The 18,205-nt window shown below is 43.6% G+C and overlaps 1 protein-coding gene across 1 annotated transcript in view; it reads left to right on the top strand.

The window, feature by feature from the left end:
- The window catches only part of VPS13C (vacuolar protein sorting 13 homolog C), a 2,873,871-nt gene that overhangs the window by 1,659,439 nt on the left and 1,196,227 nt on the right, over nt 1–18,205 (top strand). Inside the window, exon 53 of the mRNA XM_085648297.1 lies at nt 1,610–1,699. Coding sequence (XP_085504423.1) covers nt 1,610–1,699 — 90 coding nt within the window. The remainder of the gene's footprint in view (nt 1–1,609; nt 1,700–18,205) is intronic.

Here is an 18,205-nt window from a genome sequence, read left to right on the forward strand (position 1 = left end):
TGTAGGCACCACCCCTGCAAGCTGACGTCAGTTGCTTTTGAGACTGTCTAAGACCCCAGACGGAGAGACCCAAGAGCGAATTAGTTGTGATCAGAGTGCAGATTCCTAGACTTATGCTCTTATTAATAAATAGACTCCAATCACAAAACAGGGAGGATAGGAGGGTCAGTGAGGAATCTGCAGGTAGATAGACTCTCTACCAGAAAAAAACATTTCCGAAGGTAAGTACTTTGTTCTTCTGTTAGTTTTCTAGCCACAGATTCCTCACCTTAAATAGATACCAGTCAATATTGACTGGAGATGGGACTGTGAATCAGAAAGTCCTGCAGGGCCAAGCAGGCAAAGAGCCCCTCTTAGTGGACCTGACCGTCCAGACAATAGGGATTTGTGAATGTATGGAGGAATGCCCACATAGCTGCCTGATGTTTCTCCGACAGGGACTCTGAATGCTAGCGAAGTGGCAGCAGATTTGGCCTTGGTAGAATGATCATGCAGTCCTTCCAGAGTCGGTTGTTTAGCCAATGCTTAGCAGATCTTAATGCAAGGTGCAATCAAGCGGGAGATAGTTATCTTCTGTACCTCTTTGCCTTTTTTCACATCAGCGAACCCTACAAAGAGTTCATCATCCACCCTGCTGAGGGAAGGGCAGAGGCTGCAGGGTGAGGTACATTGGCTACTTATATGCCCTTCCCCACGCCCTCATCTACACACTACCTTTCCCCTTCTGCAGCTACAATACTAGGTGTGAGTCTGCACCTGGCTTATAAAGTGAGGACGTAAGCTAGAAGCAGAGTCCCGTGGCACACAGTGCCCCCATTCACACTCAGCTGCAACATGGTGAGCCAGTAATCAGTCATCTGCCAGCTTTGCGCCTCGTACTATATGGTATACTATTGGACTTGTACATTATAATAAAAGTGCAAAAAAAAGAGTTGAAAAAACGTTTCTTGTTCGGTCAGGGCATTGAGGTCAGCAAGACCATGGAGCAACTCCAAGCAGGATAAAGGATAATGCACAAATACCAAGCCTCTAAAGTTGCAGGTGAGTAAGACATATCTACTTTGAATGAATTCCTGCACATGCAATAGTTAGATAGGTCTGCTTTTAAGAGGACTTCCATAGTAGGTTGCGGGGGGAAATTGAGGAGAAGGCAGTTCATATGAATGCTTCCGCAGTACAAAAGTACACCCAACGACCCACAACAGTGTACAGAGTGATGGATGTAGGCTTTAGGGAGGTTATTAGTATCATGTGGTTCCGTACATGTTTGCATCTTTACTATATACTAAGATCATGCACTGTTGCCCAAAATTGTCCTTCGTTAGTTTGCTATTGAAAGTGCGTTCTGTAGAAACATGCATGCAACGGCTTAGTCCAAAGTATATGCAGATTTTCTAGGTTTGTTTCAATATATACATATATATATATATATATATATATATATATATATATATGTGTGTGTGTTTATATATATGTGTGTGTGTGTGTGTGTGTATGTATATATATATATATATATATATATATATATATATATATATATAATAGTTGCTTTAAATGTGTACTACACAGTTCATCAGTAATGCTATATTCAATACATTTCTAATCCTAGGTTCATTACTACAATGAAAATGTTGCAGTATGGGAACCTCTCATCGAACGAGTGCATGGAGGAAAACGGCAGTGGAATTTGAAAGTCGAAGTATGGAAAACATTTATTCAGTGTTGTTATATCTTTAGCTGTGATATCAATAAATAAATGCATAGGTACAGAATGAATTGTTACAAAATATGTAGCATGGTTATGATTTCTGTATGTGAGCGGAAAAAAGGATCTCTTATTCCTGAAAGAGGTTTTAGATATCACACATCCTTTCTTTAATTTATATGAACTAACACACACACACTGCTTTTACCCCAGGCTGTAGTGCAATCCTATGAATTATATTGCTGTATCAATCTCTTTGAAAGAGGTATATTTTGGATTTTAATTAATTTAAAGCTAGCAATGCCATTAACTATATTCACTAGGTTGTTTCTACCTGGCACACTAGTACCCAAACTAACACCTTCTTGCTGTATTGGATTTAACAATTTTAAGTGATCTTTTGCACCACATCTTTATTTTTAAAGATGCTGTGACATTGTTTTGATATTGTCTTGCCACAAATAGCTACTTTTTAGTACACCTATCGTTTAGGGTGCTAACATATGTTTTTCAATATAGTATATCCTCTGAAAAAAATTCAGATTTCTTACTTTTTTCAACTTGCAGTACGTTTTCCACATAAAGATGTGCTTTATAAAAAACAAGCATAGCTTGAACCTTCTAGAGCCTTATCACTTTTCATACAGGTTCTTCAATATGGGAGTTTGAAATTCATAGGGAAGAATATGCTTTCTCATAAGCAAACCAACTGCAAGTACACTAACTAAATCGATGTTGTAGCACATCTGGCCAAATAGCTGCTGAAGAGGCCACAAGAGTACCAAAGAAGCCAAAAGAAAAACAACAAATGTGGTCAGTGCCTATGGTGCTTATTTCAAGAAAGTCCTCTCTCATTGGATGAGTTTTGCCTCTGTGGACAAGCTCCTCATACCTGTGTCCCAGACAATTATGCATGTCTTCATATATTGCTTACCAAAATATTCAAATAAAAACATAGTCTGTTTCCATCTGACCCTGTTTTAACCACTCACCTAACACCAAAAAGGGTTGCTACTTTGTGAGGGAAAGTATTTGTGTAAGGAAATCTACCATCTGATATGGAAATCTAGCCACAGAATCCTTAACTTTGAGTTCTCCCCATGCGTCGGACCGGATCCAAAAATATTTCAGCAATACCTCTGCATGCCGGGGGACAGCCCCGTACAGTTCCTTAAGTGGAACAGGTTAAAACCTTGAGCAAGAACATCTGACACAGTCAGACATTAGTAAATAACCACCAAAAGAAAGAAAAAACTCCTAGACCAGAAGGGCCAAGGGAAAAACGAATGCCATACAACCGCATTCTTTACATCAATACATAAATATTTGAAAAAGACCTGTCCCAAAAAGTCCAGAAAGAAGGACTTCCAGAGCTCACTCCCATTACAACCAAGATGAATAAACCATCATTGCAAGGTCTGGAGACTCAATCTATGTACCAAGATAGATGAACAATAGTCCATTCCTGGAACAAAGAATATTGTTTAGACAAAATGACCACCGGAAGGTTTACATAATGATAGGAAAGACGTAAAGATGACATCTAAACAGATTTGAATCTGCTAAAGATATTGATCAATTATTCCAGAACTACATAACTTTGCTGCACGCATACCTGTTGAGCCAAAATAATAACACATGCCAAAACACACAAATATGTATATATATAAAGATATATCTATCAGGTACCATACAACGAAATTAACTGTGAAAGGAGAAGCAATCGCATCACACAATAAAAGTTGTCTTTTTAATTTTTTGAAATAATAATAATAATAATATATATATGTGTATATATATATATATATATATATTACCTACTGGCAGTCGCCAGTAGGTAGTTATAGTCAGGACCTTGTTTCTATTCAAAAAGCGTTTTTTCTTTTCCCAATAACTTTGGCGCCGGTTGACGAATCTTCGAGAAATTCTCAAAACATTGGTCCCGCTCTGGTCAGCTCCTATTCTGAAAGTTTCGTGGTGATACGCCAAGCGGGGGCCGAGAAAAAAGGGGGTCCCAAAACGTGTTTTCTCCATGTTATTTCCCATAGGAAACTTTAGACACGACTGAACTGCTAAACGGAATTACACAAAATTTGGCAAAAAGGTAGCCCTTGGTTTAGAAAGAGACCTTTTTTCAAATGGTGTAAATCCGTTCAGTAGTTCCTGAGAAATAAAAAAAAATAGAGGTAAAAAAATCAATTTCCCATAGGAAACTTTAGACATGGTTACAGCTGAAACTGCTGAATGGAATTACACCAAATTTGGCAAAAAGGTAATACTTGGTTCATAAAGCGACCTTTTTATTAAATGGTGTAAATCCGTTCAGTAGTTTTTGAGATATTAAAGGAAAAATATCTTTATATATCTGGGTGGGACCTAACTACACAAGCACAAGCTTGGCTCTAATTGGCTGCCAACTCTTCAATCCAGTAAGTGTTGGCAGCCATCTTGGTGCAATGCTTTTTAGGTCTCACCTAGCGATGCAGTGCATGCGCTGCCCACTACACAAACACAACTACACTGCCCTAAACCCTGAAACACCAGCCCCTGCACGACCCCCTACACTGCCCGAACACCACTGTACTGCCCTAAACCCTGAAACACCAGCCTCCGCACGACCCCCTACACTGCCCAAACACCATTGCACTGCCCTGAACCCTGAAACACCACCCCCCTGCACGACCCCCTACACTGCCCGAACACCACTGCCCTAAACCCGGAAACACCACCCCCAGCAAGACCCCCTACAGTGCCCGAACACCACTGCCCTAAACCCTGAAACACCACCCCCAGCAAGACCCCCTTCACTGCCCGAACACCACTGTCCTAAACCCTGAAACACCACCCCTAGCAAGACCCCCCTACACTGCCTGAACACCACTGCACTGCCCTAATCCCTGAAACACCACCCCCAGCAAGACCCCCTACACTACCCAAACACCACTGCACTACCCTAAACCTACCCTCAGAACGACCCCTACACTACCCAAACACCAAGGCACTACTCTAACCCTAAAACACTACCCCCAGCGCGACCCCCTACATTACACCAACACCACTGCACTACCCTAAACCACTACCCCAGCATGACCCCCTACACTACCCAAACACCACTGCACTACCCTAAACTCTGAAACACTACCCCCAGCACGACACAAACGCCACTGCACTACCCTAAACCCTAAAACACTACCCCAGCACAACCCCTACACTGCCCGAACACCACTGCCCTAAACCCTGAAACACCACTCCCAGCAAGACCCCCTTCACTGCCCGAACACCACTGCCCTAAACCCTGAAACACCACCCCCAGCAAGACCCCCTACACTGCCCAAACACTACTGCCCTAAACCCTAAAACACCAGCCCCAGCACAACCCTTCACACTGCCCGAACACCACTGCACTGCCCTAAAACCTGAAACACCACCCCCCACACGACCCCCTACACTGCCTGAACACCACTGCACTGCCCTAAACCCTGAAACACCACATCCCAGCACGATCCCCTACACTGCCCGAACACCACTGCCCTAAACCCTGAAACACCTCCCCTGCATGACCCCCTACACTGCCCGAACACCGCTGCACTAAACCCTGACACACCACCCCAGCAAGACCCCCTACACTGCCCGAACACCACTGCACTAAACCCTGAAACACCACCCCAGCAAGACCCCCTACACTGCCCGAACACTACTGCACTGCCCTAAACCCTGAAACACCACCCCCTGCACGACCCCCTACACTGCCCGGCCAACACTGCACTTCCCTAAACCCTGAAACACCACCCCCAGCACGACCCCCTACACTGCCCGACCACCACTGCACTGCCCTAAACTCTGAAAAACACCCCCAGTATGACCCTCTACACTGCCCGAACACCACTGCACTGCCCTAAACCGTTAAAACTACCCCAGCACGACCCCTTACACTACCCAAACACCACTGCACTACCCTAAACCCTACATCTACCCCCAACACGACCCCCTATACTACCCAAACACCACTGCACAACCCTAATCCTTGAAACACTACCCCCAGCACGACACAAACACCACTGCACTGCCCTAAACCCGAAAACACTACCCCAGCACGACCCCCTACACTACACCCTACACTACACTGCACAACCCTAAACTCTAAATCTACCACAAGCACGACCCCCTACACTACACAAACACCACTGCACTACCCTAATCCTTGAAACACTACCCCCAGCACGACACAAACACCACTGCACTGCCCTAAACCCGAAAACACTACCCCAGCACGACCCCCTACACTACACCCTACACTACACTGCACAACCCTAAACTCTAAATCTACCACAAGCACGACCCCCTACACTACACAAACACCACTGCACTACCCTAAACCCTAAAACACTACCCTCAGCACGACCCCCTACACTACTCAAATACCACTGCACTACCCTAAACCCTAGAAAAGTAACCACCACCCCATGCCCAATCCCCCTTACCTCTCACTCCTCATGGTCCCTCTCTCCTCATGGTTCCTCCTTCATGTCGTCTCTGAGGGGCGGTGCACGTCGTTGTGAGGAAATGGAACAGCCTCTGTTTCCTTACAACAACGTGGATCATCTACATTTTTTGAGAACTCGTGGTCCTTTACCATACATAGCTTTACAACAAAATTCATTGTAAAGGCATGCATGGTAAATGACCATGCGTTCTAAAAAAATGCTTAGTAATGACTTTGCGATGTACAACTCATGCGTGGTAATGCATGCATTGTAATGGTGTCGCGAAGTAAAACATTTGTTGTAACCGATCGAAGCTGGCCCCTGTTCTTCAGTGAGTAGTTGTTTTGATAAATTAAGAGGAAGGAATGGGTTTATTATACCGAAAAGTGCAGTCCCGGCTGCTGTATTGTGAAAGTGTCCACGTGGCCTGGTTTCACTTCCGGTGAGAGAGTGGAAGAGTCTGTTTGGATCTAAAGCGGTTCTGCTGTTGGACGGGCCGGTGCGACACGTCATCAGTAAACCCAGCTAATGGAAAGCGTTGTCCCTGAAGTGTGGAGCAGTGCCATGAAAGGTCAACGAGTGTGCGTCTCACCTCAGTATGACCGTACAACGTGACCCATATGCCGCCTCCAGTGTACGGAAGGCAGAAGCGGCATCCTTTGCAGGTCCTCTTGAAGACCGTTGTAGCACTAATTCTACATTTTGGAACTAGGGCATTTTAACCTTGTTGTTCCTGCCAGATACAAAGAGAAGATCCTGTGTTATTCCGTGCCCTCGTTACCTTTTCTGTGGGTAGTGGTGCTTGTCACTTTGCTGCCCTGCTGGTGCACACGACTGGGCTCTCCACCTCGTGTGCCATCTGCAGGGCCTCTGCCCTCGGATCACTGGTTTCTGATTCTGGAGTGGTAACATAAACAGTTGCTCCCAATGGACTAGCCTTAACACTTAGGTGAATATCCCCTGCACCAGCATTCCGTGGAAATTCTTTCCTAGCTCTCCCACGTTGACGACGATGTCATAAAAGCACGGCTCCGCTCGCGACACCATATGACGTCATAGGAGCCATAAAAGGACCCCGTCGGCGTGCTGACGTCAGTTCCACCCATTTTTTCCATGCCACTGAGGTAAACAGGTGGACCGACACATTTTCACATGTATACATAGTATACTAAATAAATATATATATATATACACAAATGACTAACCAATAAAGGCATAATGAAATAGCAAAAGATCAAGCATTTCTCACTATTAAAACATAAGCATGATTAAGACATATTAAAAACATTCATGCCAAACAGTTAAAGCATCTTTTTGGTAGAAACAGGTGGACAACGGAGAGGCGGGTGGGACAGTGAGGAATCAACAGGCAGATACTGTATCCACCAGAAAAAGCGTTACCAAAGGTAAGTAACTTGCTCTTCTGATAGATACGTCTGCCTGTTGATTCCTCACCTTTTGAAAAGAATCCTCAAGCCGTACCTCACCCGGAGGAGGGTGTCCACCTGACTAGACCAAAACATCTTTCAAAACAGATCGAGCAAAATGGCCATCCCTCCTAACCTCCGAATCCAATAATTATCGAATAATGTTTAGTCGAAATTATATTGAAAATAATACTTTAAAAATACTTTTATTAATAGATTTAGACAAACACTTAAAGGAAAACTTGTATTTATAATTAATTTAAAGACATTTCATACTTTACAAATTACGCCGAAGTCGCGACCCCAGCGTGACTTCTCAAAATGGCTACTGGAATGCACGCAGCCATCGTGTAGGGTGCGCGACTTCTGTATAATATTTTTTTTTTAAAAAGAATGAATATAGTTTACCTTACTAAAAATTATTCACAATTTTTTTAAATATATATATATATATATATATATATATATATTTGAATAATTTTCATTTAAAAAACCTTTGAAATTCACTAGAAATACCATAGGTTTCAGGCACGTTATAGTTTGAAATTGGCATTTAAAAAACCATAGAAATTAACTAAAAAAACCATAGGGTTCAGGCACGTTATAGTTCGAAATTAGCAATTTAAAAAACCATAGAAATTAACTGGAAAAAACCATAGGTTTCAGGAACGTTAGTTGGACGCGCGCAGAAATATAGTACTGCCAAGACCTGTTAGTCAGTTGTGCCAGTGAATTTTGTGCCCTGCCTCTAAATTGCATGTAGAACGCTACTGTAATTCAAAATCCCACCTTTTGCATTTTAAAATTGTCGTTTTCCTGCCACATTGCTATTTGCACATAAACTGTTTTTAAAATTGCAATTTGAATTTGTATTTTATCGTACCTGCCGTGACCGGTTGCTCCTCCCCATTCCACCGCGAGTGTAGTCCCGATTGTTTTGGAGGGAGTTTGCTACTTCCGGTGCTCGGGGGTTGACGCTCTAGCTGTCGCACCTTCCCCTTCTTAAAACAGATGCCTTGGCTAACGCGCAGCGGACGCGCGCAGCAGGCGCGCCGGCGGCGCGCCGAAGCGGTACAAAAGGGGGTGGTGATGCCGAAGGCGCGGCAAAGGCAAGCCCGTCTGCGCCCATCCGCGACCAGACTGCGGCCGGGGCCAGGCATGCTGTTCGTAGGGGTTTTTCCGAGGGGAGGATCGTGTGGTCACGAGAAGACCTGTGGATGCTCAATACAGCCGCCGCGTGCTGCGCTCACAGGATCGACTTAAGGCCTGAATCCCTCTCTCAGATTTGTGGGGTTTGTGGGAAATCGCTGGGTGTGTGGGGCGATGGAGGGGAGGAGGTGTACATCAAGCCCAGGCCGCTCAGTAACAGAAGCCTAAGAGCTGGCCTTTTGAATTGCAGATCCCTATCGAAGCACGCAAACGATATTTGGCTGCTATTGGAAGGTCATGAGTGGGATGCCCTGTTTTTAACAGAAACCTGGCTTAATGAGGACAATGTGACTGCAATAGCGCTGGCAGTACCCCTAGGCTACACAATGTGTCTCTCTAACCGAGTAGGCGTTAGAAGAGGAGGTGGGGTGGCTGCTATATTTAAAGAGCAGTTCATATTGACATCCTCCGCCCCTACTTTGATTCCGGGACTGGAGGGATTACATTTTTGCCTTCAGGTGGGCCGCAGCTTTCTTTAGCGGGTCTAGTTATATACCGCCCCCCTGGCGGGAATGAACCCAATCTGATAGCTCTGCTGGATGTGATAGTGCAGAGCTCTCTCCTTCATCCTTATTTCCTCGTAGTAGGGGATTTTAACATCCATATGGATGAAGTGGACTGCGCCCCGGCAGAGACATTAAGGGCCACTTTGAATGCTGCCAATCTGAGATTAATCAATGATGGCCCTACACATAGAGCGGGCCATATGCTTGACTTAATTCTTTCCAATATTAAAAATGTGATGTTGGAAGCGGCTCTGCCTTTACTCTGGTCAGACCACTTGCTTATTCCATTCACAATAAATTTAGCGGTTGACAGACTGGCGCCAAGCAAGCGTGTTTTTATGAGGAGACAATGGAAGAAGCTAGTCCCTGCCAATATGGGCCCAGTATTGGCTCAGAACAAACCAACTTTAACCATGAATGCCAAAACTGATGCACAGCGGTTTAATGACTGGATTGGGAACATGGTGTCATCCATTGCTCCAGCAAAACGCGCAATGTCCAAGAGGGAATCCCCCTCTGCTCCTTGATTTTCACAGGACCTTAGAGTAGAGAAGGCAGCGTGTAAGAGGTTAGAGAGGCTGTGGAGGGTAAATTATGGGACTTTGGAAAAAGCACAATACAAGGAAGCCTCCCATAAATTGCAGAAGGCTGTTAGAAAGGCAAAAAAACAGTTCTTTGCGGCTTCTATTCAACAGGCAGAACACTCAAGCAAAGAAGTCTTTAAGGTGGTCCAGTCCTTTTTCAAACCCAGATGTATTGAGAGGGAGATACCGCCGTCGGTTACGTTGTGCAATAGTATTTCTGACTTCTTTGACCAAAAAATTAAGCGCGTTTATGAGTCATTCGGCCCGGAGAAAAGGACTGTGAAGACAGATCGGACTGTCAAAGAGATGACAGGTGAATCTATGGCTCATTTTCAGCCTATAGCTCTGACCGCGGTCATGAAGGAATTAAGTCGCTGTAAGTCAGGATCACCGGACGACCCATGTCCCCCCAAGCTTTGGAGCACAATGGCTGATTTTGTGGCTCCCTCTTTACAGCACATCTGGAATACGTCCATTTCCTCCGGGGTGTTCCCGGAGATGTAGAAACACGCCATCCTCCTCCAACTAAAGAAAAAACCTAATGGGGATTCCACCGACCTCAGCAACCTTCGTCCAATTTCCCTGCTGCCTGCCCCGGGCAAAATGCTTGAGAAAGTAATCCAGCGGCAGCTCAGTAAATTTATAGAGAAAAATAAGATTCTGCATGAGACACAGTCAGGTTTTAGACCTGGCTTTAGCACCGAGACAGCACTGATTGAGGTGGCAGAGTCAGTAAGGTGGTCGATGGATTCGGGAGACTCGGCTATGCTGGTGCTCCTGGATCTATCGGCAGCTTTCGATACAGTCGACCACGCAAGGCTGTTAAAATGACTGGCAGAGGTGGGCCTGCAGGATCAAGCCCTGGGCTGGATACAGTCGTATTTGTCTCAGAGAACCCAGAAGGTGGCACTGGGGACCGTTTCCTCAGCACCCAAGGTTCTCAGCTGTGGTGTTCCTCAGGGTTCGGCACTTAGCCCATTATTATTTAATATTTACTTGGCTCCACTTTTTACGTTGATTGCCAACTGGGGGATCAAGGCAATATCTTATGCCGATGACACCCAACTGGTCTATCCATATTCGGAGGTGTCAGAGGCGGCCTTGTCAAGCTTCAAGGGTTGTGTTCAAGATGTTGCGTGTTGGATGAACACCAACAAATTAAAACTCAATGCAGACAAGACGGAGGTGCTTTTCTTTGGTAAAGGCTCCCCTCCCCCCTCTGAGTTTTGGTGGCCGATGGCAATGGGTCCGGCCCCTTCTCCTAGCCAAACTGCAAAAAACCTGGGGGTGCGGTGGGACAATAATCTGTCATTTGTCTCGCATACCCAACAGTTGGTTGGGGGTTGTCTAGGTAAGTTGAGGAATCTTCGAAAGATTCTGCGACTTCTACCAGTGAGCTGCAGAAAAACAGTAATCCATGCGACAGTAACATCAAGACTGGATTACGCTAACGGCCTTTATCTGGGTTTGCCTAAATACCTAATTCTGCGTTTACAATTGGTCCAGAATGCGGCTGTGAGACTGTTAATGCGTATCCCATTCAAGCATTCTGTCTCTCCGCATCTTCTCTCACTTCACTGGTTACCAGTAGCCAATAGAATCAAATTTAAGGCACTTACGCTGGCCTTTAGATCTTTGCATGGCACTTGTCCAAAATACTTGAGAGATCGGCTGCCGAGATACACTCAGTCCCGTTCCCTCCGCTCCAACTGCCGTACTCAGCTAGCAGTTCCTCGAATAAAAAAGGCACGGCTGGGAGGAAGAACTTTCTCGGCCAATGTGGCGACGTTATGGAATTCACTGCCCTCAGTGCTTCAGCAGGCCCCTTCCGAACCCCGCTTTAAGCAGATGCTGAAGTCTTGGCTCTTCACCCAACCACGCTAACTGTTTGAATTGTTATCTGTATCCCTGCCTGTGTTCAGCGCCGGGACACCTCCTTGTGAGGTAGCTGTTCGCGCTCTAGAAAATGCTGTATTATTATTATTATTATTATTATTATTGGACATTTCAGTCATACAAAACCATAGAAATTCCGGCGTTATAGTTAGTTCAGCTAACTATAACTCGCTCCCCCGCAATGCACTACTGATGAAGTCACATATTACATCATTCATGACATGGTCAGTGACATCACTGATGACATCTCAAATGACCTCACTGATGACATCACTGATGACATCATCCACGTGAAAATCGGATGCACCTCCTCACACCTGAATATAACCTTTGATACACCCACTCTGAAATACAGACTACCATTTTCGAAAAAATAGACACATCAATACCAGTTACTAAATACGCACTGACTGATTCCTAGGTCTAAACACACATCCACTCATTTACCCATAAAATCACTCAGACAGGCAGTCACTCATCAATACAACACTATCATATGCACTCATACACCTATACAGACACTCACACACTGCCACATATCTAGAGTTACTCACACACTTAGTCAGTCATGCAAAGAATCAATCATACTTCCATTTACTCACCTATGCAGTTATACAGACACAAACTCACTTATTCATACAGATACTAACACATAATTACTCTCTTATAGAATCACTGATACAAATACACACTCATCCATGCAGCCAATCTCACAATTACTGACTTTCACATATAGTTATTTATATATACCATCACTCACATATACTGCCTTTTACAGATGTAGTTACTTGCACATGTACCACTAAGACATCCATTCACTCACCAACACACCCATACACACACTCACCCACCCATACAGCTATATCCACATGCACTCTTGAACCCACACACCCAGTGAATCAACCATTCACACATCTATGCACAGAGTCACACACCTCCCACTCACCCATAAACACACTCAGGCAGCCATACAATAACCCATATAGACACTCATGCAGCTACTCACCAACCCATGCAGCAGCTTACACAACAACAGACAGATTGATACAGACTTTCACACAGTTTAGTCACTAACCCATGCATTCAGTAAGACCCATTTAATCACTCATTTATACAGTCAGTCACATACCTACGAAATCCTCCATACAGACACTTATACACCCACTCATTCCTCAATACAGCTTGGCATATATATAAAACAAAATTAAACTTTACAGAAACACACAGTCACTGGATGATGTCATCAGTGATGTAATTTGAGATGTCATCAGTGATGTCACTGACCATGTCATGAATGATGTAATATGTGACGTCATCAGCAGTGCATTTCGGGGGCGCGAGTTATAGTTAGCGTAACTAAGTATAACGGCGGAATTTCTATGGTTTTGTACAAGTGAAATGTCCAACTAACTATAACGCTCCTGAAACCTATGGTTTTTTCAGTTAATTTCCATGTTTTTTTAATGCTAATTTCTAACTATAACGTGCCTGATATATAGGCATCGTGGCAAAACTTACCAAGGGATTGGACTTTGCTGGCCCACCTCAGGAACATACCAGACAAGCGGCCGCTGCTGCTAGCAGTCCGTGACTGCACGGGGACGTCGGATCACTGCATTTCTACGTCACAGCCCTGTTTGGAATTTGGGGTTGAGGCGTTGGGGACCCGGGGCAGCCATGAACACCTTTATTACGGGACCCACTCGGCTCACATTAGGCCTCTCCCTCCTTTGTTGGGTACATCAGCGCTCATTGAAGTATTATTCAGCTCCGTAACCAACACTTACTGGGGAAGTGCAAACTGGGATTTGGAGTCATTGAAACATCGGACCACAGCTGCAACCAATAACAACGGAGCCTGCTATTCTCCAGCCAATTGGAGCACCTTAGAACATTCAAAGAAGAAAGAAGGGGGCGAGTGCAACCCAGGGTAATTAGGCATCTGAGGCAGGCACATACGCCAAAATGCATCATGCCTGTTACAGTGAATAAATGGTTGCCTGGTATTCCCCGCTGTGTCCTCTGGTCTTTTCTTCGGAGGGACTTTGTGTGTGTATGTGTGTATATATATATATATATATATATATATATATATATATGTGAATCCAAATTTTGCTCAGGTGTACCCGACTTCAGGCGCTGCTCGACGGGTGCGTTGCCTCGCGGTTGAGCAAACCGCCAATATCCACCATGTTTGATATATATATATATATATATATCTCCATATCTCGGCCCAATAAGACACTGGCAACACCCTCATGAGTACTCCGTGTACACATCGAGACACATATAACTGAATACAAGTACCAGGTCATAGAACAGTTAAAAAACAGAATTCGCCCATCACAGAATTGTGCTGGTGACGTGGCTGTAAAGACAACGCTGTCTGAAAGAAGTATCCCAATAGACTCTTAGTCCCCAAGAGGAAATGGCATGATAGAGAACGCTTGTCAATAAGCATGTACAAATAGACAGAACCGATGGAAGCTACCCAACTGGATATTCAGGTGGAATTATCGTAAGGCCAACAAGAGCACATAAATAAATATATATGCGCCAAATGCATGACATTTCAATGAAAGAAGATTTTGTCCTAATGGCATTAGATGTAACAGCGCTGTAAACCAGCATTCGTCATGAAGACGGATTGTTTGCTACAAGTCATTTTTTAAGAAATAAGCAAAATTATCTTGTATAAGCATACTCCGATGATTCTCACAATGGCAAGATGTTTGGAGAGTAAATACTTTCTTTTTTGGTGATGATTTGTTTCAGCAGATCTGCTGGACTGCGATGGGCACTTGCTTTGCCCCCAGTTTTGCGTGTTTACATGTAGGCTCCGCAGGACCCACGGAAAATTATGGGATGAGCATGTGGTTGTATGGACTAGGGGCCAGATGTACGACCCTTTTTGGCATGCGCAAACGGGTTTGCGACCGGTTTGCGCATGCAAAAATCTCATGAGCCATGTACAAAGCCTATTAAGCAAGTCCATCCGGAGACGGTGCGAGGCAGGAGCACGGAGATTTCACGGCTCTAGAATCTACCATTGGGCCCTTATTAAGGAGGCTTTTTTGGTCCTCGGACTGCAACTTTAGCGACATTAGGTGTTTTCTGAGTGGATCATTCACTAACAGGATACATTTTCTACTTTGGAGTCAATATTCACCTTTACACCAGCCCTGGCGAAGTTCATTCTCCTGAAAGAAACGCGTTGGCTGAGATTCTCTTCACAATTTTGTTGGATCATTATAATCAAGAAAATGTTTTCATTGAAGAAAATTGACCACTGGGTGTGACTTAAACAAAAGACTATGGTAGTGCACCACTCCATTTTCTCTTAATTCTTGTTTATCTGCCAAGCAGTTTGCATCTTCTAACGGTGGATGCAGGAGCAGTTTGTGCACACCAACTGTTATTATACTATCAACTATACTTAACGGGAACATAGCAAAGAGGTGCGGCCATTGGAGTCCGCCGTTAGTCCCTGCTTTCTACCTATTTGGCAAGTCGCAATTTATTTGCAACTCGCTAAATAGGTTTTGCGACTCGCTATTAGGAAGGGGCGTTCCCTTCCTAATAGCGACCGCAAAGCCATGTGCCAATGTTGTGCGAGTGCCATTGCGGTCGCAAAACACTTGCAAATTACCACTCTCTTCAAGAGGGTGGTAATGGATTCGCAAATGGGAAGGGATCCCCAGGGGACCCCTTCCTCTTTGTGAGACTAGCTCTGAAAATATTTTTTAAGGGTAGGCAGTGGTCCCAGGGAACACTGCCTGCCCTTTGTGTTTTTTTAAAATGCATCCCGTTTTCCTTTAAGGAAAACGGGATGAAAGGAAAACGGGCCTGCCATTCCAATGGGGGTCGCAAATTGCAAGTGGGTCATAAATATTCATGAGCCTCGCATTTTAAGACCCCACTGGGAAATGCTAACAGTGTCGTTGACACTTTTGTACATCCCAATTTGCGACTCGCAATTGCGACGCAATTTGCGAGACGCAAATTGGGTGGTCGTACATCTGGCCCTAGGTACATTGACAACCTATTCATTGTATGGAAGGGGTCGATGGAGTAAGCTAATGATTTTGTAAAACTGATCAACAATAAGGAGTTAAATTTGCATTTCAATTATGAAATAAGCAAAACTAATGGCACATTTTTAGACCTTGAAATGTACATTGAAGATAATAGATTGGAGTCAAGATTGCACAGGAAGCCTACAGCAGGTAATACTACTCATGGGATGAGTTTTCATCCCTCACACACAAAACTGAGCATCCCCTTGGGGAGATGCTCCGTGCAAGGAGATACTGTATCACATCTGAAGAGACGACCAAATGTCAGGGGGGTAAATGAAGAAGAGATTCAGAGAGAGAGGTTATAGCATGAGTGAGATTAGGAAAGCCCAGGCATCCACAAACAGAATAGTCAGGGAGGCAATCTTGTTCCCCAAACATATTGAGAAACAGAAAGGCACTACAAATGACAAAATAACATGAGATTTCCAAAAACCTACAGTACACAAGGCAACAAGTTGATGGCTTTGTTCAGAAAAAATTGGCTGATAGTTAAAGCAGATCCAGTGATTTATCCTATTATGCCTAAATGGCCACGTTTAAGTTTCAGATGAGCACCATCACTAAAAGATGCTTTAGTAAGAAGCAGTCTGGAAGTGATTCACAGAGGGGGATGGCTTAAAGCTAAACCAGGGTTTAAAAGATGCACTAAATGCAAAGTGTGTAGTATTGTTATAAACAGCACAAAATACACCTCTCCACTGTTCAACCAAGACTTTGTCACAAAGGGTTTGTTTCACTGCAGAACTGAATTTGCGGTCTATGTTCTTACATGGGCATTTGGGCTGAGGTACATTGGCAGCACGACTCTGCCTGTGTACAGAAGAATTCTTCAGCAAATGACAGCAATTACAAAAAACGACCCATCATAACCAGTGGTACGCCATTTTGCCATCCACCACAACAAAGACCCCAGTAAGATCTCCTATTTTGTAATTGATGCAATACCATGGAATAGGCGTGGGGGGGACTGGGTAAAACAACTGAGGGCACTGGAAATGAAGTATATGGTGAGTTAAATTGCAAAGCCCCCAAGGGGTTAAATATAAATGAAGAGTTATAATCAAGTTTATAACATCAATATAGTGGCTTTGAATCTGTTGTACTTTCTAGGTATATGTAGATTTCATTGAAGTTAATTGTTTCCCTAAGCGGATAAATGAGAAAAACAGAGAGGAATGAGTTGGCATGCTAACAAGAAAGTAGAAAATGGGGCAAAATGATCCCCAAAACAAGTATGAACTTTTAATATTGGGATTTAATCATTGTGGATTATACAAAACAGTAGATATCAATAAAAGTTAAATGAATTAATTGGTTTAATTTTCTTTTTTCTTTTTCAATTTTTATAATTTTGGGTAACAATTAAAGACAAAGCTTGATCCAGAATTAAGAGGCAATAAGGACTCCACATAGAAGGGATTTATATAACACAGTTGAAAGTTTTACGCAGAAAAATAACAAGCATAAAATTTGAATTAATGTATTGTCCCTCTGGGAGATATGAGTAGGGCATCAGTTGGAAATTAATGGGAGTAATTGCCAATATACTTTCAGTGATGAGAATATAAGCCACTATGGCGTAATGTTTTTGAAATGAGATTAAGCAAACCGGATTGAATAAGGATCATTATGTCGGATTATTTTTAATGCGATATAAAATTAAAGATTGTGGTTGAGGCAAAGCCTGGAATCCAATTGAAATGTTTAGCAATTTTTAAAGAAAATGTTTTATATGATTTAATTATGGTGTATTGAACGATTCACAATATAAGGTTGACAAAACTTTCTTTTATGTCTGTCGCATGCATCGGCAGGCCGTAAAAATAGAAGCTGTAACGTGAGTGTGTCATGTGATCACGGCCGAAACACATTATGGTGGAATAAAAAGCGGAATAAATCAAAATGAAATCTGCTGTGTGGTGTCCGCTCCAGTCATGTACAAAGATTAGGGATTGGTTTTGGAAAATATATAATATACACACACTCGTATATCCTGCAAGGAACAACAGGTCATATGTTCACGCAATGATCTCGCAATGGCTGTAAGGCATAGATGATAACAGAGCATAATAAAGAGGGAACAAATGTCTCAAAGGAGACAGACCATATCCAACCTCCAGCCAGAAGACGTAACATAGAGCCACATAGGTGTGAGCAACACCAAATTCCACATAGATGGATACATCCTTTATCCCACAGGAGAAGCGTGGTTAACCTGAGGAATAAGAGTACCTTGAGGTTATAAAAGAATGGCCTCAAGAAAAACTATGCCGCAATCTGCAATGATCGAATAATAAGTCTCCACATGGTAGGAT

This window comes from Triturus cristatus, chromosome 3_2 (assembly GCF_964204655.1).
Source record: "Triturus cristatus chromosome 3_2, aTriCri1.1, whole genome shotgun sequence".
Classification (NCBI taxonomy): Eukaryota; Metazoa; Chordata; class Amphibia; order Caudata; family Salamandridae; genus Triturus; species Triturus cristatus.